Source organism: Seriola aureovittata, chromosome 24 (genome assembly GCF_021018895.1).
Source record: "Seriola aureovittata isolate HTS-2021-v1 ecotype China chromosome 24, ASM2101889v1, whole genome shotgun sequence".
In the NCBI taxonomy this organism is placed as follows: domain Eukaryota; kingdom Metazoa; phylum Chordata; class Actinopteri; order Carangiformes; family Carangidae; genus Seriola; species Seriola aureovittata.
The window spans coordinates 8096916-8120903 of record NC_079387.1 but is presented as its reverse complement, the minus strand read 5'-3'; the positions used below and the strand labels follow the sequence as shown (position 1 = coordinate 8120903).

At 40.8% G+C, this 23988-nt stretch overlaps 1 protein-coding gene across 1 annotated transcript; it reads left to right on the top strand.

Moving 5' to 3' along the window:
• The first annotated feature begins 13131 nt into the window (after positions 1-13131).
• On the top strand, positions 13132-19255 carry LOC130165546 (SLIT and NTRK-like protein 1). Its single transcript, XM_056370892.1, has one exon. It carries the CDS (start codon positions 14330-14332, stop codon positions 16442-16444), a length of 2115 nt encoding a protein of 704 aa, XP_056226867.1. The 5' UTR covers positions 13132-14329; the 3' UTR covers positions 16445-19255.
• Positions 19256-23988: the final 4733 nt, after the last annotated feature.

Below are 23988 nucleotides of genomic sequence, written 5' to 3'. Positions count from 1 at the left end.
CTCTATGTTCCCACAGAGGAAATGTGGGTGTTTCTGAATACAGCTAAATGAAGCATATCTCTCATCAGCAGCTCAAGTCTCTTGGTAGCTCTTATTCTTTCACTACGGGGGCTTTAATTGAATTCAACCAAACACGGACCAAGAGGGAGGCAAAATGAATCCAAGCTGTGTCCAAAAACAATGTAAGAATTTTTGCAGCTATCCATGGTGCTAAAACAAGAAGTTTGTGTAGCTGTCCATGGTGCTGAATCATGATATGTGTGTAACTATCCATTGTACAGAATCAAGAATTGAATGTAGCTGTCCATGGTGCTGAATCAACGACTGTTTGTCACAGTACGTACATCGTTCTGCATGAATTGTGCCACTGTCCATGGTTCTCAATTCAACAATGTTGATTTCGGTGCCAATCTGTGGTGTTCATTGCAAGGGAAAAATGTATTTACCAAACTGTGACACTTTGCCTGGTTTTCCATATAAAACTGTCTGCATCAAATGTTGTATGTAATTCACCATTGTGCTGAATCGAGGATTATTGTCACTGGGCCTGGTTCAAGGGCCGGAGTCACTGTTTGTGGTTCTAATTAAAAAATTATGTGTAACAGTCCATGGTTCTGACTCTTTATATCACTGCATGTGTTTGTGTGATTTAGGGAGTAAATGTCACTGTCCATGGTTCTGAATCAGAGAAAGCGCTCAATTGTCCTTGGTACTGAATCAACAATTATGTGTCACTGTCCATGGTCACTCCGTCATACTGCTCCCTGTATAATAAAAACTATACAGTAGAAACCAAAGTTTTAAGTCTGTATATTGCAGTGAATTGGGATTTCTAGTCATCATTCACAGGTAATGATAGGCTGTAATTTCCACATTTCCAAGGTGTCCATGGTGCTGAAACAGGATGCTTTATTGCTGACCATGGTTCTGACTCAAAGTATGTATGTTACTGTCATTTATCCTAAATCAAGTATTTCTGTCACTTGGTTGTGGTTCCAGAATTGTGTGTCACTGATCATGTCTCTCAAAAGAAGATGGACACATTGTCTTGATTCAGAACTTGGACAACCTCTTTCACTAGATTACAATGAAGATTTGGGTGGCACAGCCAAGATCTATGGTTCTGCATAAATGTCTTCCCAAATCAAGGTTTTGTGTCCCTGTCCAATTTCAAGACTTGTTTGTCCCTGTTCATGATTGTAACGAGAAATTGCTTACTGTTGTTGGTCCTGGATCAAGGAATGGGCCATGGTTTTGAATTGAAAAAAGGAAAGAAAGACTTGGCACGACAGCCTGATTCAAAATTTGGACAGTTACTTTTACTGTTCATGGAGTTAAATCAAGAACTCCGTGCCACAGTCCATCTTCCTGAGTCAAGGATAGTGTGTTACTGTCCATGGTACTGGATCACATGGCCCTGTTAGGTAAGGTCTTTGACAGAACGGTTGAAAATATTATAAAACCTAGTATACAAATTTTAAGAGTCATAATAACTGTGGGATACAGAGTAACATTCAGTATCTTTATATTTTTGATGGGAATCTGGTATTCAGCAGCATGTACCAGTATTTTTTTTTTTCAGAATAACCTTTCCACTTGATTATTCAGACATATTCATTAATTCTGCCAATTATTGTGATGTAGCCATGGGTGGTGTCTGGAATGCCAATACTTCTCTCTTACCTTGTAACTTCTCCTTAATCTCATTCATTAAATATATATATATATATATTTCATTGAGGACACTGCAGCCTTCCAAGGACAAGATTAGATGGAATATTGTAACAAGTATTGGAATACTGGCTATTCAGACCTCTTGGCTGAAAGTGAATCCATGCTGTAATTCTTCAAAAATATAACCAAAACCCTTTAAAGATATGTGTTTTTATCTGAAGTATTTTTGTTCACTCAATTGTCCAAGCAGTTTATCTTCAGGTTTTGTCTCCTGAGTTGTGTTTATAAGCCTGTGTAATTTGGTGTCACACTGACCTTGTCTTTTGCGGCTCCAGTTGCTGGTGGTTTCTATTTATTTTTAATATTCTTTGTCGGAAACCGCTCAAAAGCCCTTTGTTGTCCTCTTTCTTTTCTTTTTTTGTTATAGGTGTTATTCCAGCATTCTTCTTTTTGCCTTATTCACTATTTCTTTCAGTGCTTATTCATGTGAAGTTAAACCATGAGAAAAACAACTCTCCACCTCATCACTGCCACTGCTTCAGTAAAGAAAGAAAGAAAGAAAGAAAGAAAGAAAGAAAGGGAATCAGCTTTCTATAAAAAGAAAATCATCCATTACCATTTATTACCAACTCAAATCTATTACAATCTGAATTAATAATACAAGACAAGAGGTCCTTGCAGATTTTGTATTTGCTCTAGAAATGGGTCTTTTTTAGTGGATTCAAATAATCTACAGTTTGCATACATTAAATAGCAGGTATATGGTACCTACAACAACCCTTCAGCTGCCTAACTAGCTGTACCACACAGTTCACATGAAAACTGAAAGACTGGCCACAACACAGCATGCCTACATTAGTCTTGCTAGACTGAGTGCACAATGAAATGAGGATTAAAAACCTTGGATATAAGCCCAGAAACCATTCAAACAGGGGACAACCTGCTTTTCTACTGTCATGTATTAGATGACCAAGAGGAAATGACAGAATGCCTTCTGAGTAAAGCTTCTAATTTCACGAGATTGCTGAAACCTAAAAAGATCCAGTTTTATATATTGTGTACCTGGAGGCCAAGTAAACACAATGAGCTCTGATTAAGATTTACCACTTTAATAATGTTGTGTTTGTGGCATAGTTCGGGATATAAATGGCAAAACGAAAACCATTTCATGCATCAGTGACGTATTTGCTGTTATTGCAAAGCACAAATTAAACTTACAATAGATACAAATGGAAATGAGTTAGTGAGTTGTTTCCTTCTAAAACCAAAAAAAAGATTGTTTGAATATCATATAATTATATGAAAATAAATAAAACATAAAAGTACTATACATTTTCTAAGTGCATTTCCATTTAAACAGGCCCATTTATAAATGTGTTTTAGACAAACTGGTTGTCTAATCTTTCCCTGTGGAAGTGTGACAAGATGAAAGAATGCAATCTTTCCATTTCCTCTTGGGAGCACAGCAACAGTGCTGCAGTAATTCACTCTTTCACAAAGCGGCATGCACTCAAAAAAAAAAAAAAAAAACAGAGCAAGAAAATAGTTGAGACTACTTATGACAGATACATATGTAGCTGTCATTTCTCCGATCCAGTGATTGCAACTCTATTACAGGCTTCAGGCTCTGTACTGGTCACATAAACAGGACCATGAAAGAGGGGAGGTGGTGGGCGGGGGTGGAGTTGCTGTTTATTGTCATGTGCTGGTGAGACCATTAAACTGTCCCAGTGATCCATAGCGTACATACATATACATAGTGTATATTTGTGCAGAGAATGTGGGTGTTATGCATATCATAAAACAATCATCTTGGGTGGTACAGTATGTGCAGGCTGGAGTTAACAACATTCATTCACAGGTATTTTATTGCAATGTGGTATTTATGTTCAACTCGGCTTGTTTAGAGCCTATTGATTTTGCAGAATGATGATGTTGTTTGATTAGGTTTAATTGAATGTTTATACACCAAAGCTCTGTTGCATGTATTGCTAATAGCTATGAGAGTAGACAAAGACATAACTGCCTTCACAGAAACTCAAACTAAAGTTAGAGGTGCTTATTGGAAATCCTTTCAGTTCAACTTTTCTCTCTTTATTTATTGGCTGCACCCATCAAGGCAGCTCATAGATCTTTATGTTATTTTAGAAGTAAGCGTTTCATGTTTTCATGATGGATTACCAACTTGGCGAAGCAGGCTACTACTCAGGGAGCCCAGACCACAAGGGGCCCAAAAGCATCATGTTTACTCCAGATTTACTCCATATAATGTCTGTCAATAAATGTGCACCACTGAAGAACAGTAGACCCACTCCAGACTCAGTTTAAGTTGTGTTTTATGAAATTGCTTTTGTTTTTTCCTGTTTCAAGTAATTAGCAGACAGAAAACATGGGTCAAAGGGGTATGATTCAATCATAGAAGAACTGTGATGCTGCAGCCAACAAATATTTTCATTATCAATGCAACTATTATTAACACCCAAGTACCCATTATTATTCCCTGAAGCCAAAGGTAACATATTCAAATAGTAATAGTAATATTCTGACCTAGAGCAAAAAACCCAAAGATGACAATTAATCATCTCATTTCTACTAGAGTACTGCTTGGTTTCTGGGCGCATTGAGAAATTAGGAAACTGCAGAGTATAGTGAGAGTCAATAAGAGTTTTCTCTTATGAAATCACTTTTGGTGATTAAATGCACATACATCACTGAAACTATCTTTCCTTGTCATTAAGGCTGATAAAATTGTTGAATTCTTACATAAAATTTCCAACTAGTGCAGCTTTAAACTGTACTTCACCTTAGTTGAATGACAGACCTGCAGATGATATTTCAAAGATATACAGTAATAATCTTTCCTCTCAGGTGTGGGCAGGGAAATGAAAGTTACTGTCACTCATAAAAATCATCAATGAGACACAAAAAGAGCGCTGTATATCTGTACATCGCCCTCATCAGAGAGGAAGAGAGAGAAAAAAAAATACTATGAGAGTATAACAAAGTAAACGTGAGACTCAAAAGCCTGATTGAAGAGCTCTGATCACTAACCAGGGGCCCAGATCTGTCAAGCTCTCAAAACAAGGGCTCTGATCTTGGAGGGAAGAAGGAGGATGGGTGGACAGAGTTGTCATGAAATGACACAAGACCCCAAAAACAGGAAGTATGACACATAAGTGGAGCTGCAACTAAAGTATGTGGTTTTCACTTATCCAGAATGTATTATGGCATCATTTCCCACTGTTATCCTTTCCATTGCTAGGATATGAGTAAGTGTCACAACTGAGGTTCATGCAGGCTGCAGGTTTAAGACAAGTGCAAGATCTGAGAACAAGAAGTTTTTTTTATATTAATCAGGGAAATTCTGCTTTTCTCAGGTGTTTCTCAGGACATTTCATTGGATTTAAATGTATGCTGCCAGTTTTCTCAAGGAGTGCAAAGTCACTTTAACGGAGTTTGGTATCTTTACATGTCAATGTTTCCACAGACCTACACAGAGAACACAGGTAACCATGGGTCACAGAGTAGCCAACAAACACACCATCCAAATCTGACTGGTTGATTCAACTGACTCATCTTCTAAACAGACATGAAAACAAATATGACATACACGTATAAAAGAAACTGCCATCTGAACGTATGAGCGACCACCACCCAGTCCAGAGAGCACTTGAATTATTACTTCAATCTTTCCATAGTCTGAAGAAGAGTTTAAAACATTCAACATCAAAATAAAACACTTGGACTTTGGACTCCAGTGAAAGATAAAAGTATAAATTCTTAACTTTTTCTCCTATTTACGAACTGAAGAATCATCACGATTTACCAGATTTCTTTTATCTTAAATATAAAGGGAAATGCCACCTTTTTTACACATCAGACGAAACGGCTTGGGGAGAACAACACAAGTTGTACAAAGGCTTTTATGGCTGCAGACGGAGCTGTGTGTGATCTGATAAATGGTCACTGTTGGTTGGGGCTGAAAACGACAGGTTTGAAAATAAAAATAAAAATCAGAGGTTATATATATTTTTTAATTTGTTGGCTTTGACTTTGTTATGAATCCCTCTCCATGCAGTTTATATTTTGTCTGCACAATGTGGTACTAAAGTCTTTGTGTAATTTCCCTGATGTGCTTTGTGTAGCAGCAACAGAATTTCCTTCCTGCTCCAGTTTGGTTTTTCTTTTTGGTTTCATTTTCATTTCCCTGCAATTTAATCCCAATTCATATTTATAAATATATTAGATTGTTAATAATTTTACATGTTAATTGCTGTTATGATAATAAGGATTTCACACAAATAAAATGAACTAAAACTGAATAAAATAAACTTCTTAAAAACTAATATTACATATATTTGTTTGCAGAAGAAGACATCACTGAGTAAAAGGAGAGGATTTTTGAAAAGCATGAACAATGGGGGAAATGTAGAGGAAAATGTCAAAATGCCAATTGTCTCTGAGTGGCTAGTCCTGCTCTGATCAGACATAAGATTAATCATGTGATCACTTGAGAGTTATTAAAGGTTCCTCCTACCCTTCACTTCACTGCCTTCACTGCAGCACGTTGATAACCTACTTTTAACAAATTCTTTTTTTACCTGTAAGTTTTGCTCTTCATTTATTTTTAAACAAATTATTTTAAAATAGATATGTCCCCCAAAAAAGGCATTAGAGCTTCAAGCCTGAGGTCATACATTCATAATTCATACATCAACATTGGAGATGTAGTCATTCATACACATTTCTTCAGCGAGCGCCGGACCCGGGCCACTGAGGCTGTCAGGATCATCAAACCCTCAGACAGAAAACAAATATCATGTTGGACAGGAGCTTGTCAGGGATCACAGATCACCTCTCCAAAGCTGTGAGCCTTACAAGGAGGAGAAGTGCTTGTAACGCTGTTCAAATTTAGCTTTCAGGTCACAGTGCATAGACGATGGAGGAGATCTCACTGCTGACAGGTCATAAACTCTCCATCGGTTTGAGTCTTGATGAAGACATGAGGCATCTGTATACTGTGATTTGGATCCTTGCACTCTTTACTAGTGATTGCTTGTAAAGACACAATGTGAGTGTAAAATATTTAATGCAGTAATTACATTCATTTTATGTCCTTACTTACACATCTATAATTGAAATTCAGTCAAATTAACCCTGAATTGAATCTTTTGGTGCATTGTGGGTATTTTCTACAACCAGCCATCCAAACCAGACAAGCATCTACTTGTCCTACCCCCTTGTCTCTGCCTCTCAGGCTCCCATTTATCATAAATGGCTTATGGAACTAAGGAGCACTTCCTTTCATATGATTTCCTGCCAATTACCGTGAGATCAGGGCTGCTCACTGACTCTGAATATCTGCTCCAAGTGGGGGGAGAAAAAAAAAATAAGACACCGATTCAGCAGAGATGAACTGGCTGCCATGGTAACAAGCCACCGTGGCATTAATTGTGGCATCTTAAAACACAGGATCCAGGCTCTGTCACTTAAAAGAACCATGATGAAGAATCATGTTCTTAAGTGTGAATTATTGGGGCTGATGTTTTGACCTGACTCTGGGACATGTTAAAAGCTTAATCGTCAAAAACGTACTGCAGAGCGACACAGTGAGGAAGAGATATAGGTAAACACACACACAGACAGAAAGAGAGAGAGAGAGAGAGAGAGAGAGAGCGAGAGAGATAGAGATAGAGAGAGAGAGGACATTGGTAAAATAGAGGCTTGTCAAACGCTTTAAATGCGTCCAAAACAGACACAGCATTTGCTGAAAAACCGAAGACAAGGTCCCTTAAACAAGATTTAGGCCAGGTTTTTATATGTAAATGTTTATGTAGGCAGATATATAAAAGAAACAAAATTTGAAAAGCAGACAGTATGCTTGCTGACAGAGCATTAGAAATAACAGCACTTTAAAAACAATTAAAGAATGAAAGAATAGAAATCAGGCTTTTCCTTGTCGTGTGGACTTTATGAGGGCTGGGTTGGTGAATTTTCACTTGCGTTTACATCTCTTATTTCACAAACCATGGGGTAAATAGAATGAAACACATTTGGCTCCATCTGGACGTTAAGTTAAACTTTGGCACTTTTGTCACATTGCAGAACGTGAATTATAACATTCACTACATATATATATATATATTATATATATATATATATATTATATATATATATATAATATATTAATATACTATACAGATTTTTACACCAGGTCTGTTCATCTCTGTAAACACCAAATATTCACCATTTACTGTGGTCTAATCATCTATATGAAACTGATCGTATATGTAGGTCATTACTTTCTCATCAAGTGTTGATGCTTTCATAAATATTCAACTTTTTGCCACTTTAAAAATGCAGAGTTGAGTTTAAATAACTCATTAAAAAAGCATTTGAGGAATAAGAAACTCTTCTTTGAATGTGTGACAAACATTTCTAATGCCAGCAGCCTCCCAAACCCTAAACCCCACATCTGTACGAACAGTTTTGAAGTCGGGATTATTGGCAGCACTTGCTGAGAATATATGTACGTATGATTCCAAAGCATACGATAACTGACATACGTCTCCAACTATAAAGATGGCTTTCATCTTAGCTTACATACATAAGAAAGTCTGCTGATACATTGGTAAGACCTCTTCTTTCTACTTTCCACTGGCAGTGTTCACCCTTTTTTCTTTTCATTGTTCTTTAAAGCACTTTCCGGCTACAGGACACGTCAGGAGGCATCAGCTAAGTGTTTGAAAGCTATAATTAAATTCCTCTCCTTTAAGGCAAGTGACTAACACGAGTGTCAGACATTTGTCATGTTGTGAGAACTGGATGTTCACATGAATCTTATGAAGAAAACACCTTTTTTTTTTTAAAGAGCAGCACGCAACAACAACAACAATGACGACGAGAAAAAAAAAAGTCCTCTGCTGATTCAGACCAGAAACATACATGTTTTCCTCTCGGCCCTGCTTCACTGGATCCTCAGCTGCTTTCAGCAGGTCAGCTGTGAGTTGGGAGTTGAATGGAGTTTGTGGATAGATGTGTATAGATTTACAGTCAAACATTCTGCTGATTCCTCGTGCAGCATCGCCGGTCGATACATCGGGAGCGGTGCTGCTGCCTCTGCCAATAGCTGTATTGACTTCTAGTCTGCACTTGACCCATCTTTTTCTATACATGACACATCTGCAAAACCTTTGCTGCATAATTAAAAAAGGTGTTACAAAGGGTTTCAAAAGAGGAGACTATTTGTCTCCATTTTGAAAGATTAAAAGCTTCCATTTTTAGAAAGACTTCTCTTTCAGCCCACACGTGAGATGCCTTTCCTCTGTGTTTTAAAATCAGTTGGACTATCATTTCAAGCATGATTACAGTCAGTGGTATCATACCTTATCATTGACTCATTAACCTTGTTCTCAGTTGGCTAATGTAATGATTTGGCACCTTGCTCCTGTCTGTTGTAAAATATAAAAAATGAGAAGTTTGGCACAATCTCAGATAACACTTAAAATTTTGTAAAAGCTCTGCCCTCGTCCAGTTCACCTCTTCAAATGTTATTTACTCACAATGCGTGAATCACGTCAAAACCCCAAACAGCCATGCATGATTTTGAATGCTGTCAGCGCACACTGAGCTGAACATGCTGATGTGAAAACAAGCTTAACATGGCTCCTGACCTTTCTGTAATTACCCGTAGAGTATTTCAGTCTCTCAAAACCTCCTGCCTTTGAAGCCCTGGGAGAAAGTACTTCTCTCCCGAAGATGAGCACACACATCTGGAGGAAATCGGAGCAGAGCTGATGTGGCATGTGTTTGCCCCCCCCCCCCATCCTAAAATGACAAATAAAAAACTCAGTGGAGGATTCAGATGCAGAGGGCAAAGATCCTATTTGCTGTTTGATTGGATGATTTGCTGTAAATGGAGATGTTTAGATTTAACAGTGAGGTCTGTTGTTTTCTTTCCTGATCATACACTCACCAAACACCCTATGTTTTAATCATTCGAGAAAGAGGAAAAATAAGTCTTCAAATACAAGCCTGAGGGAAGGACCAGCAGATTTTCGCAACTAAAACCACGGTGGCTTAGTCTGATAAAAATCCCAGGATTCTCTGAATACGTCTCTCAGGGAAGGATTAAACAGGAATCCAAAGGGTCACGATTGAACAGGTGTGCATAAGCACCTTAAATCTAACATAGAATAACAGCTTTTTGACAATTACATTTACTCCAGGTGACATGACGTGTCAAACCGTCACATACTTGCAAGGCATTTGGCGCCACATATCACTGATGATTGCCAATAACATCTGCTTAGAAATATCCGCCACGTCTGAGTGGCAGAATGGGAGAGGGAAATTGCAAGCAATCTTGTAGCACAACCTCGCTGCCTGATTGAATGCTATTGATTGTCTTTAGTGTTGGTTTTTCTCTATGGTGTGTGCACCATGCAAACAACGATTACAGCCTTCGAAAGGCAATCGCTATTACACCACCTGAATTGTTGGATTCCATGAAGCTGTGTAATTATATCAAAGTTGGAGCATAACAGTCACTCCTGCTTGTCAATAACAATATTAGAATAATCTTGTAGAGCAAAACAGCAGAGGAAAACAGGATGTTATTGGGAAAAAGAGAATAATAACAATAAATGTACAAAGAAAAAGCCAACATAAAGTGCCTTAGTAAAGTGTTGGGCCACCACGAGCCGCCAGAAATAGCTCCAATGCTCCTTGCTCCAAAATCTCCAATAGGTGCTCAATTGGGTCGAGATCTGGTGACTGCAAAGGCCAAAGAGTATGAATCACATCACTTTCATACTTATCAAACCATCGGTGACCCCTCGCGCCCTATGGATGGGGCATTGTCATCCTGTCACTTTGTATTGATTTGAAGTGACCCTTTCCTCTAAGGGGACAAATGGGCCCAAACCATGCCAGCAAAATGCCCCCACAGCATGAGAGAGCCACCGGATCCCCTCGCGGTGGGGGTTCAAGCACTCAGGCCTGTAGTTACTGTCACTGTTCCTATTGAAACACACCAGTTGAGCATCTTTGTCAGTGAAGCTCCTGCAATCCAGGCCCCAAAAGATCAGCTCTCTTTCATGATTGGCTTCCTCTTCCATCTTGATACAAAATCAGATACACCTGGGCCTGCTCAGCAAACTTTCCAATCATATTCTTTTTCTTTTTCTTCAAACAGCTATTTAAATGAAACCATGTGAGAAGTTTGGAGGAGAATTCAATCACTAACAACTCACAGACATCTATGACAAGGTGCCCCGACTTTGTAATTTTGTCGCAAGTGAAAATGGTTGGAAACCACTGATTTAATCTTGAACGATGAACTGCATTTTATGAACTCATCAGACTTTTTTTATGTAAAAAAAAAATAAATAAATAAAAAAAATCGTAATCTAAAAATAATCTCAACAGTAGCAAGTGACTACAGCTGTCAGATAAATGGAGTGGAATAAAATGTACAAAACTTTTCTGTCAAATGCAATGGAGTAGAAGTATAAAGCAGCATAACATGGTAAATAAGTAAAGTACAAGTGTTTCAGAACTGTAAATGTACTTGTGCTACATTCACCACTGGGATCAAGCATGTAGTCAGCAATGATCTGGTTCTTGTCATTGAGTTTTATGTTAATTTTTTGTGCGTACGTATAAAAGCCCTTCTTTTAACAGGAACTGCAAACTAGCTTATATGACATAAGTCCATGCTACATACTAATCTGTATCAAAATAAACACTAGATGAATATTTAAACACATAGATGCCTTCACCTTGTGTGCATGTGCAGCTGAAACTCGCCTGAGCCCAAGTTGTATTCTGTGCCCAGCGACTATGTATGCAAGTGACGTGTGAGCTCCTCTGGTCCCGCGTCACACTAATGCAACTCGACAGTATCTGCATCACATCATGATGCTGAGCCCCATGCAATTATTCCTTGGGATACATTCATATTCATAATCCCATTAGTTTTGACTCCAAGATAAGGGCTTTTTTTCCTGATACAAATATGATTTATCCTGTTTGGGGGATTATATCAGATTCTAAATGTTTGGCCTACGAGGACTGAGCCGAGCTAAAATGGAGTCAGAATTGTTTATCATTTCATTTTCTTTTAGTGGAAACAAGATGCTCAAGCGTGACTAAGCTGTGTTCATACTACTATACCCCCCACCTGCTGGAGATAAGACCATGCATGCTGTACATGATACATGCATGCGGGAGGGGCTCATCACACACTTTCAGGAAGCATGCCACTAAACCAAATCAGCAGGAGCCTTCTCCAACACCCTCTTTTACATGAACACCCTTGCCACCCGCATGTGCCCCCACACACACACACACACACACACACACACACACACACACACAGCTTCCAATTAATTAGTGTGAATGAGTGATGTGCCCTTGGCTCAGCTGCATGACCGTCCGCCCCTCAGCCTCTGTTTGCCTCTTGCACACTGGGGACATGCACCGACTATCGGTTATCGAGTTTAGCTCGAACAGTTTGTTGCACGCTTTGATCCGCCCACAGCAGGACGCCGCACCATTACACTCTTTGTAGACACACAAAGTGGCCTGACCAAAAGAGACAAGATGCAGATGAAAGGGGAAAAAAAACAAGTTTATGCAGACAGAAAATGAGACGAGAGAAAAACAAAGCAAGGAGATGACAAAACAACAGGTAGGAAGACTAGTTGACAGGCAGCAGCAAAAGACAAACAAATACAGACAGACAGGCGGACAGGTGGGTAGGGGGAAATCATAACCAGTCAATGGACTATAATGGGAATGCTTTACAGCTACATGTAGGTGGTCCTAATGATGTTTTGCTTATTGCAGGCACCAATGATGCTTTGCTGAAATCTCCTGACTCGCTTAGATTGGTCTCTTATTGCACTTGTACAAGTGTATCTGTGTGTGTGTGTGTGTGTGTGTGTGTGTGTGTGTTAGTGTGTGTTGTTTCCTCTCTGCAAAAAAAACAAAAAAACAAAATGATGTCAGTGAGAGAGGATATTTAACTTAGCATCCCATTTTCTGCCCTGCTCTTAATTCCAACTGAGCACTGCAGATGGAGGTGGAGAGGAGGGAGGGTGACTGTGTGTGTGTGTGTGGGTGTGTGTTTGTGTGTGTGTGTGTGTGTGTGTGCGTGCCCCTGTGTGTGTGTTGGATGGAGGGCAATGGAGGGGGGTAACTACCAAACTCTCCTGTGCAACCATTTGCCCCTTCAGCTGATGCAATACTCTTAAAACAATGGAGTATAATACAAAGTGATAGGAGATGAGATGTTCAAACCACTTCCCTTTGACTTTTTTCAGTTGTGGATCTTTTTCTTTTTTTTTTTTTAAGCAAAGGATTTCTATCTTAGAAAAAAAAAATCAAAAAACGTCACGCACACATGCGCATATAGGGTGCCACACTGACGCATCGTTTGTTGTATAGTCAACTGTTTTTTTTTTTTGCTGGACTGAGGCATGCCTGTGTGTGTAGCGGAGAGCCAGCTTTTACCGCATTCAACAGTGTTTTCAAATCACGGGGCGAAAGTCAGTGGAGGCTTGTGTGGCGCAAATGATCCGGGGACAGATCGGCTAAAGTAACACCGTCTATCCTTTGAGGATGGTGTGTGTGTGTGGGGGTGCAATTTAAAGCACTGAGCTGAGGCAGAACGATCCTTATGTGAAGTCTCCCGATGATGTCGACTTGGACACTTTTACCATGGAGCTGCAAGCTTGAAGAGTGAGAAGAGGAATTTGCAAAAAGGAGCCTAATTTTGAGGCAGAAACCTATTTTTTGTGCATCTGGATGGAAATAACCTACACGTCCAAAGCTGTAAAGTGTGATTTTTTTTTATAGTTGAAAAAAAAAAAAAACTTGCCCCTGTATGTGGATTGATTTTTTTCTGCTCTCTCCTCTCAGCATTCCCTCAGTCAGTCGACGGATTTTTGCCATTACAGCTCAGTAGAGGGTGTCAGATCTTTCTTAGAGCACCGCGCTAGGATGAACACAGTCTCCGCGTTCCTCTTTTTGTGATTCCCGAATCGCCGCACACACACGCACACACACACGCACACAAAATAGAGAAGGAGGAGGAGGGGGGAGGGTGAGAGAAACGGCGCAAACGAGCGAGGCAAGAACGCCGAAGGATGTGAGGGGGGATGCGGGTGTTTTGCAGCGGTGGGATCGCCTCCGAAAGCTCCAGCGCAGGGTGTGAATTCAGCACCAGGGGAGAGGGAACAGCTCCCAACGCCGCAACACGCAGCACGACTGGAGGGGGGGTGGGAGAGAGAAGAGAAAAAGGCACGGATTTGTTCATTTTTTTTTTTTTCTTGCCAAGGTCAGTCTTAAACGAAGTGAAAAAGCCTAAAGATGTGTTGGACTCTACTGCCGCTCGCTGTTTTTGATTTTGATCATAAACACGCGGAGGCTCTGAGGATTCAGTCGATGTGAAAGAGACGTTTATGTGGTCATTTTCAAACTGCAAGTCTGGACACAAGAGCAGGTTAGATGCAGCATGGATCTGTTATAAAAGACTGCCTTATCTTCTCCCTAAATGTCTATATCTCCTCCTGTTTTTCTTCTGATTGATGTAGACTAAATTCACAGCTCGTATGTCTTGAAACCGGGAATGAATTGTTCACGTTGAAAAATGCTGCTTTGGATTGTTCTGCTGAATGCGGCTCTTTGTGTTGCTAGTGGAAATGTTACAAGGGACGTTTGTAAGGAGCAGATATGCTCTTGCAACGAGATAGAGGGAGATCTGCACATAGACTGCGAAAAAAGGAGCTTCACCACTCTGCAGCATTTGACTGGCCCGAGCTCGCAGTTTTACCACTTGCTGTTGCACGGGAATTCTCTATCCAGGCTATTTCCCAACGAGTTCGCCAACTTTTACAATGCTGTGAGCTTGCATTTGGAGAACAATGGTCTGCACGACATTGTCCCCGGCGCCTTTCTGGGGCTGCAGCTGGTGAAAAGGCTGCACATCAATAACAATAAGATAAGATCATTCAGGAAGAGTACATTTCTGGGGTTAGACGACTTGGAATATCTCCAAGCTGATTTCAATCTACTGAGGGATATTGACCCCGCCGTTTTCAGGGACCTAAATAAACTTGAAGTGTTAATACTTAACGACAACCTCATCAGTGCGCTACCTATAAACGTGTTTCAACATGTGCCCATTACGCATCTCGACCTGCGGGGAAACCGAATCAAAACGTTGCCTTATGAGGGGATCCTTGAGCAAATACCGGGCATTGCGGAGGTTTTGTTGGAGGACAACCCATGGGACTGTAACTGCGACCTGGTTTCTCTGAAGGAATGGCTGGAGAACATACCGCATAACGCGCTCATTGGGAGGGTGATATGCGAGGCTCCCACCAGGCTGCAAGGGAGCGACTTAAACGAGACGTCAGAAGAGGATCTGTGCCCTTCACAGAGCGGCGGCGTGGACGCCAGCCTGGTCGCCCCTCCCACCCAGGAGGAGACCTCGCAGCCTGTGGCCCACGGCCCGCGTCCAACGTCTTGCAAGCCCAGCGGAGACGCAAGCGGACCCCCGACGCCTGGTGGCCACGGACCCAAGAGCCGCTCCAAATCTCGTGAGAACTGGCAGCTGAAAACTAAGCCCACTCCAGTGGTGACAGGTGTGAACGGGGAAAGAGAGCAGTTGCACAACATGACGTGCCCCCAGCCGTGCAACTGCAAGCTGGTCGGTTCCAGACAAGGGCTGGGGGTCAACTGTGAGGGCAAAAAGATCGAGAGCTTATCCAACCTCAAGCCTAAGCCCCTGGCCGCTCACGAGTTGAACATGAGAGATAACAACATCCACGCAGTGAAAAAGAATCAGCTGCTCGGCTACTCCAGCCTGAACCTGCTTGATCTGGGTGGGAACAACATTAAGGTGATTGACAACAGCACTTTCCTGAACCAGAGCGAGCTGAGGTGGCTGTACATGGATAAGAACTATCTGGATACGCTGATAGCAGAGATGTTCGTGGGCCTTGTGAATCTGGAATATCTCAGTTTGGAATACAACGACATCCAGATGATAGTGGCAGGTGCGTTCGGCCCCATGCCAAATCTGAGGGTTCTGTTCCTCAACAACAACTTGCTGAAATCGTTACCCGTGGATGCTTTCCTTGGGATTTCTTTATCCAAAATTAGCCTGCATAATAATTATTTCCCCTATCTCCCGGTGGCTGGCGTGTTAGACCAGCTCAACTCAATCATACAGATCGATTTGCACGGGAATCCGTGGGATTGCTCGTGCAACATCGTGCCCTTCAAGCAGTGGACGGAGAAACTCGGGGCCGATGTGATAGTGAGCGATCTCAAGTGCGAGTCCCCTGAAGAGTTTTGGAAACGAGATTTCCGCTACGTCCGGAACGACCTCATGTGTCCCAAACTCTATGACAGAATCTCCCCCACCTCCCTGTCCAAAAACAGCACTTTCACCCTGGACTCGGGGACGCGCTCGAACTCTTATTTGGAGCCGAACAGGGTCTCCATCTCAGTGCTCGTCCCCGGGTTGCTGTTGGTGTTTGTCACGTCCGCTTTCACTGTTGTAGGAATGCTTGTGTTTATTTTGCGGAATCGAAAGAGGTCAAAGCGGAGGGACGGGAACTCTTCCGCCTCGGAGATCAATTCCTTACAGACAGTGTGTGACTCGTCTTATTGGCACAGCGGGCCTTATCACGCAGACGGGGGCGCGCACCGGGGCTTCGACTGCAGCACGCACCTCTCCACGACAAACGATGCGTAAAGGGACTGTATAGAATAAGCCCACGCCAGACTGGATTACAAACAGTCACGCAGACAGACTGACACATGACTAAAACAGCAAGAATCAGCCGCTTTTGTTCATCACAGGGGGACACAGACTTGTTTATGTCTTGTTTCCTCCAGTTGAACCAAGTAAGTCAGTCTGCTGCTGCACAGGCCCCACTCTGTAATATATGTACATGCCGAGCCCCCCTGGCTAAAACCCCTCCCTCCCTGCCTCCCTCCCTCCTCCTCCCAGTTCTGCTATTTGCCGCAATCGGACTACGGATCAGTATGAGACAGAAAAAAAGAGGTGGTGGGGGGGGGAGAAAAAAAGGAAGGAGGGAGAGGGCGTGTGTGTGAGAGAGAGAAAGAGAGAGAGAGAGCGAGACCGAGGACGCGGGGAATGGTGCACGAACGCATGAATGTAAATGTAAATACTCGGACCCGATGTATCATAATCTGCATGATGATATTTCGCATGGTTTCAACACACACACACACACAAAGCGCGCGCGCGCGACGGCGAGGAACCATAACCACCATAACCAACAAAGAAGCAAACTCGACCCTTTCATGTTATATCAATATGACGACTATATATAGATATTAAGATTATGTATGACTATTACAAAGTGCCATTTCTCTATTTTTTGTGAACCTGCAGTTAGGATTTGTATTTGTTGTTTTAAACTTGTTTGGAGAAAAGAGAAAAAAAATCAACAATGATGACTATCGGAAAGGAGTGATGGAAGTGAAGCTGTCAGTGCATGTTATTTTCTGTTTGTTATCATTTGATTGTCGATAAATATTGGGGTTATTTATACCGTATTAGATGGTGCAGATTAAATCCACGTCTGCGCAGTCATCATCTCCTTTATGAATGTAAAACTGTGTTATTTTATGGTGTGCCAATTGTTGACTTTCAGATATTCAGACATGCAGATGAGCATGACCAATTAACGTCACTCAGATGCTTATGCTGCAAAGTTAATGTAGCTACAATAACAGTTCCGTGGTTTTGTGTGTCAATGAATATAGCCTGCTTTGGGTGAGAGGAAGAAAAAAAAACACAAGAAGTAATTTAAAAAGGGGGGTTTATACCATCATATTTTTTCAACAACTGAGCAAAGAAGTGTTTTCAATTGAGCTATGTAGGTATAATTCGATCTATGTAAACAGCGCAGGTAGACTGATATAGACTAGAATGCTTTTTTAATGTCAGAAAAAGAGTATTCCTCCACAAAAAAGCTTATGGCTATGTTTCACTTTCATCATATTGTGAGCTTTTGTAAAGCCATCTAATCTTGTCCAAATAAGAGAACTGAAACTCACTGTATTTACTACAAAATGTGCTTGAAATAGGCTGTTTTAGGGTGTGAGTTGGGAGGTGGGGGGGCACACTATGGCAACAACTCAGCAAGTGGCCAGACCCATAGAGATACATGAGGTATGGTGAAAAAACGGACACACACACACAGACACACACACACACACACACACACACACACACACACACACACACACACAGACACACACACACAGACACAGACACACATGTTGTGGAAGTGATTCGATAATGCGAGATGCCTTTTTCAATTCAGCATTTTGAACTTAAGGAACTCTTCTTGCTGGTCGGGGGGGAGGGGTTCGCATGGTTTTTGTAGGCTCATGAAAACAATGCCATGACTGAATACCTGTTTTGCAGAGCTCAGCTGACGGGTCTGCTGCTGCTGCTGCTTAGCCTATACTGCTTTAACTGAACCTGGATTTGGATATTACAGGAGAAAAACAGCAGATAAGCATTAAAAGTTGGGTCATATGAAAAATTCTCAATTCTTTAACTTCTCTGCGGTGTCTGAAACATGCGAGGAATGTGCAATTAGCAGTCTTTATTTTGGATTTTGATTTTGTTGAATTATGATGTAAAATTTCCCAGTGCTGACAACTTATTTTAACTTTGCCAATTGTTTTCTTTAAAAAAAAACACTTTAAGATGCCTAATTTTAGACAAGATTTCAGCATAATTGGGAGAAAATCTACCTAAGATGCCAATGGCCATGGTGAGAGTGTACAGAGTTGATGTGAGATGGGCTTACACCCCCCCCCTTCCCCTCCCGCCCACTAGTAGGCCTACAGTATCTACCCTAGTATGCAGACTAGCGCTGTCCATGGTGCTGAATCACTCCCCCCCTTGTGCTTTCTTTGTCGGCCTGCCCCCTTGCCCGTGCGTGTGTTTGTGCATGCACATGCATCCCGTCCCACCCCACCCCTAACTCCCACCCCCTTCCCATGTGTGTATGAGGACAAATGAAAGACAGAAAGACAGAAAGAGAGAGAGAGAGACATAGCGAGAGAGCGAGAGAGCGCAGTTGCGTGACTATTTGCATGTATGTGTCTAAACCCTTACTTCCACACTGCCCTCCCCTTTTCCCCTCTTCCCAGATATGTAACCTCGCCGCAGCTTGACCTTGGGGACTAACATCTCAGCAGATCTGTGACAAACACTCATCATCATCATCATCATCATCATCATCATCATCATCACCACCACCTCCCTTTTGCATTTTTTGTCCAGTCACCTTGCTTCCATCCTCAACTCCCTGTTCCCTGCTCGTCTGTCCAATCACAGGGAGGGGGGACTGGGGTAACTATGTGTCTCTTCTGTGGAGTATTACTGTGCCACAGCCCACTGATGATTTGTCATAATTTTCAAACGCTGTGTTTCAAAGATACATTTATATGCTTTGCAATATTTGACCTGCTTCTATTTTGTTAAATAAAGTGTGGTTGAGGTTGAGTAAAAAAACCATGTTTGGTTTCAGAAATCTTTCATTGGGTTTGATTCAGTTGCTGTAACCGGACATGTGACAGCATTGATTTATGATATGTCTATATTATTTTGCATTATTTATGTCCTGAAGGGTTTATAAATACACAGTTGAGTTTCACTGCCTTTGTTCCTTAATACAGAAGAAACTTCAAAATGAGTGCAGCACAGTACGCTGCAGGTTTTTACATTGTATAGTATCAAGACATTGTCTTATTATATTATTTTCAAATTATACTGTCAGGATTCAATCAGAATCCCTGGGGAGAAAATGACACATTTGGCTCTCTACAGTTCTGGCTGTACTATCACACAATGCCCAACACTGCAACTTCAATGTGAATGTATTCAGTTCCACTGTCTAATGAGGCGCTATCTATAGAGGGTTTATATGCTGTAATGATTGGGTTTACATAATTTACTAATGCTTTATAGATCAGTTATAAGCCATTAAAGGAGCAATTTTTGTTCGTTTTGCTATTGCTACATAGCAAGCAGGTTGTGGAATATCCTCCTCCTCCAGCATGACACTTGACTTTAATCTGATGATAAGTAGTTCATAAATGAATTTAGGTCTCCCTGATGATTTCAAGGTTTTTTTTTTTTGGTTTGTTTTGTTTTGATTTGTTTTATCAAAAGAACATAGACACTAATAATTAGTGTCTTACTGTTATAGGGTTAATTCCGACTGCTGTTATACATGTATGGAGTCCTATTACATTTAATGGAAAATGCCATATATTCTGCAGCAGAGTGGTATAATGTGTAAAATACTGGATAATACATCTTCAAAATATTACATATCTTTTGTGTGAATCCATTAGAGACTGCTATCTGTCCGGTGTTCCTATGTGCTTGTAGTCCTGTGTGACTCAGTGTCTAACAGTAGGACCCATTCATTAATGCAATGGATAATAGCTGCTGGAGAACACAGTGGAGTGGAGTTTGCCTCTTTTACACGCTGGGCACACAACACTCCAACACTGTTGTGGCCCAGCAGGCCTGCCGTAGTTTGTGTGATAGTTCCCCCTGAGGAGCTGGCAGCTGATGCAACACTTCCAGCAGGGATAACATCATCTGCACATCTCATAACTCCGCTTTGGTGTAAGTCTCAATGGTCTCGCTTTGGTTGAAGTCAGGGCCATAATCCTGAGGGTATGGAAAATAGTTTGTGTGTGTCTTGTATTTGGAACCGTATTTTTTCTTCAAGGTTACTACTTCATAGGCTAAGAACAATTTACCTTTGGCTGGTTTGGTTGGTTAGTCATCAGATGGAATTCTCATTGTGGCCTCAACACCCACTACCAACATTATCTCTTGTGTTTGTGCCACCTCAGGCCCATCTGCTTTGTTTTTCGTTTTCACTCAGAAAAAGGTAACCTGTTTTTTTTTTGTTTTTTTATTTGGCCAAGTGATCCCAAGTATACTGTCTGTCAGTCAGCATACCCGTCCTCTTGCTTGCCGTGCCTCAGATTCAGACGGAGTTCTAAATGACAGCATTACGAAACTAAAACACCAGTCTTTTCCTTTAATTTGAGCTAAAGCATCAGCGACTAGCTTTTATCTTACTCCCAATGGTCAGATTTACTGTGTCGGCTCTTGTTTAGGTTTTGTAAAAATCCCCAAAAGATTTTAAGCTCGGGTATTAGCCTTTGATGTTAGCTTTGATGAAAGTCCCATGTGTTGCACTAAAGAGTTGCCAGCAGTCCTGCACTTCCAAACTCTGCAGCCACTGCAACCCTTGCTGCTGGTATTAGACCATGGGGATGTGTAGCAGTGATTATGTGGCATTATCCCCAGGGATTTTTTGGTGTTACTCCCAGATATTATTATTAGCCCATCCACTGCAAGCCTATAAGTCTCAGTGGTTGGGTTTTATTAGCGCTTATGTTCTTTGTGAGCCACAATAGTAATGGAATGCCCTCCATTCTTTAATGTTTTGCTTGGATTCAGGGCCAGTGATTGGTACTGAATGCACTGGAGTGTAAGTGTTTTATATGAAAGGAAACACAACAGCGTGACAAGCAGGCATTAGCTTGTGTAATCACTGTGCTTGTTAATATCCCCTTCAATATGCAAACATATCCTAAAAACACATCTCAAATATAATTACAATATAAAAAAGCAAAATCTTTAGAGGGTAAAAATGTGTTTGCCCTGGGTGGAATTTCGCCTGCAGCCTTACTCAATGTACCCTTGCAATACACTCACTGTATGTCATTTTTGAAGTGGCTAATCAGTCTTTTATTGTTGTATATTTGGCTTTGTGACAACTTAACTAAAGATGATGCAGGTTGGAGCTTTAGATCATAGTCTGGCTGCACCTATGGAACGATACAAGAAATAACTCCAGTAAAAGCTCAATACTTAGCAATATGGTCTTGGAGTTCAAACATGGGAAGATAAATCAAACTACATGTATTTCAAATATTTCAAACCTTACTCATATTCTTACGTCTGGCAGGCAGACTATGGAGCAAATACCCTGAGTAATTATAAAGATCTCCACTCAAAATTGACCCAGATTTGGTGTCAACCCACTGCACACTAGTCTACGACAAACCAGTGAGCGGAGCCTTTAATCAAGATGAGTGAAGGGCCTACCGAGTGTTTCCTCCAGCTCTAAGTAATCCTCTTCTTCCAGCCCCCACTTATCGATTATCTCATTGATTTGATTTAGCCGCCACACGCGCACCCATTCCTCACTGGCATTCAGCTATTATGTGGCTCCACCTGATCTGATTACACTGCTCAAATGGGAGCTACAACCGCAATACAAAATGGGGTTTGTTTGCAGTCGGAAAATAATCATGTGAGATTTGTTCAAGGGTAAAGGGGCTGTGTCGGCTTTTCTAACAGACTCCTCGAGTTAAGGTTAATTACGTTATTTCAACAAACCTCAGCCTGCGCATACAAGAAAGTGGATGTATGGTCACACAAATACTCCACAGCTCGACACAAGAAATTTTAATTTCCTGAAACTATCTTGGTCTGAACCCGAGGAAAACCTGAACTCATTGCTTCTTTAAAATTATCTGGCCGGTCAGAGAACAGATTGTAACTGGGCCAAAAGGAGTTTGGCCTATTGAGCGCTCAGTAAGAGCCTCTCCAAATGCAGACATTATATATAGCCTCCCTTTTCACATTGGCATATTTGTACATCTAATATGGTATAAAACATACAAAATGTGGTAACCAAGAAGCTCAAGGACAATCTTCTTTTCCTTCAGAGATTTCTCTTAAGATACCAATTCATAGAAAAGTACTGACATGGGTGCTCTTTCACTTGCCAGAAACAAATAAATCAAAATACATTTATTTTTAAAGTATAAAAGTTTAAAAGCTGGTATGAAAGCTTATGCAGATAAACTGTAAAAATGTCAACTTACATTTGTTGGAATATATACATTTATTACAATAAACCTAAAATTATCAGCATTTAAAGTAAAAACAAAAAATAGAAAAGCTTAAACAGTAGTCTCTTGTACAAGAGTAGTGGTACAATCCCTGTAGTTCTGCGCCTTACAATGCAGGGAAACATCTTGCTCTTTACCCTCTCTGAAAAAAATTAAGCACCAAAAAGCAGTCGTGGTTCACTTATCTAGACAATGACAACTTTGATGATTTCAGATGATTGGATGATTGTCATGTTCATATTTGCACAAAAGGTTACGAACCACTGCGGTTGATGATAAAAATCTTTTCAAGTGGAAATATTGTATGGATGTTATTTTACCTTAGAGTAAATTAACAGGAGTCGAAATTCTAAGTTGTCTTTGTTGCCATGCAACTTTGAGTTTTTTTCAGTTTTCATTTTAGTACAAAGATAGACATGATAAAACTTTACTTTTAAAAAATTGTGACTTTGATCAATTTGGTTGGTAGATTGGAGTCCCATCATCTGACTCCTACAATGTGAAATAAATAGTTGAGGTGACATGACCCTAACCATGCTTGAACAATACCAAACAACAGTATGAACATATTTCTGAAACGATATAAACCTCAGCCTCATTATCTCGAAATTCCACATGGTACCTCAAGTTAGTTTCATAAAAATGCACATTACTATTTCCTTTCTGAACTAATTCAAACTTTCATGACCTGCAAAGAGCGCAATTACACTTGACAGACAAGTCGGATCGCTTTGTTACTAAAGCGGTGTCATTTCAAGGACTTTATTTTATTGAGTCGTTTGTTTTTCAAGAAGAGTATAATGGAGTGTTTTGGAATAACCTTTCAGATGAACTAATTACCGTGAGGATGATTAATCTGAACAGACACTAAACGCTTCATTCTCTAAACAAGATACTGTACGCTTTTGTTTTTGTATTCAAATCACATAAACTCCACCTTCTTCTGGATTGCCATGCTCTGTCTTCATCTACTTGGAGGTAACTTTGAACTCCACTTTATTTGAATATCAGCCCAAAGCAGAGTGCAAACATGAAAGATGAAACTAATTTGCATTGCCACATACTGCGCTGTGCACAGAGCTTCACTACCATTGGGCAGACACACGGCAAGCTTTGATATGTCAATGTACAGTGTCAACACTGTGTGACATATGTTGACCAGTGTCCATATGTGCACAGGATGAGCACATATGGCTGATGCTTGGTCTATAAGAGATGCACACACACTGAGGCTTTTAAATCCAACTGTGCACCTAAGCAGGTGCTTTAATTAAATATTCATTGCAATGAATTTATAGT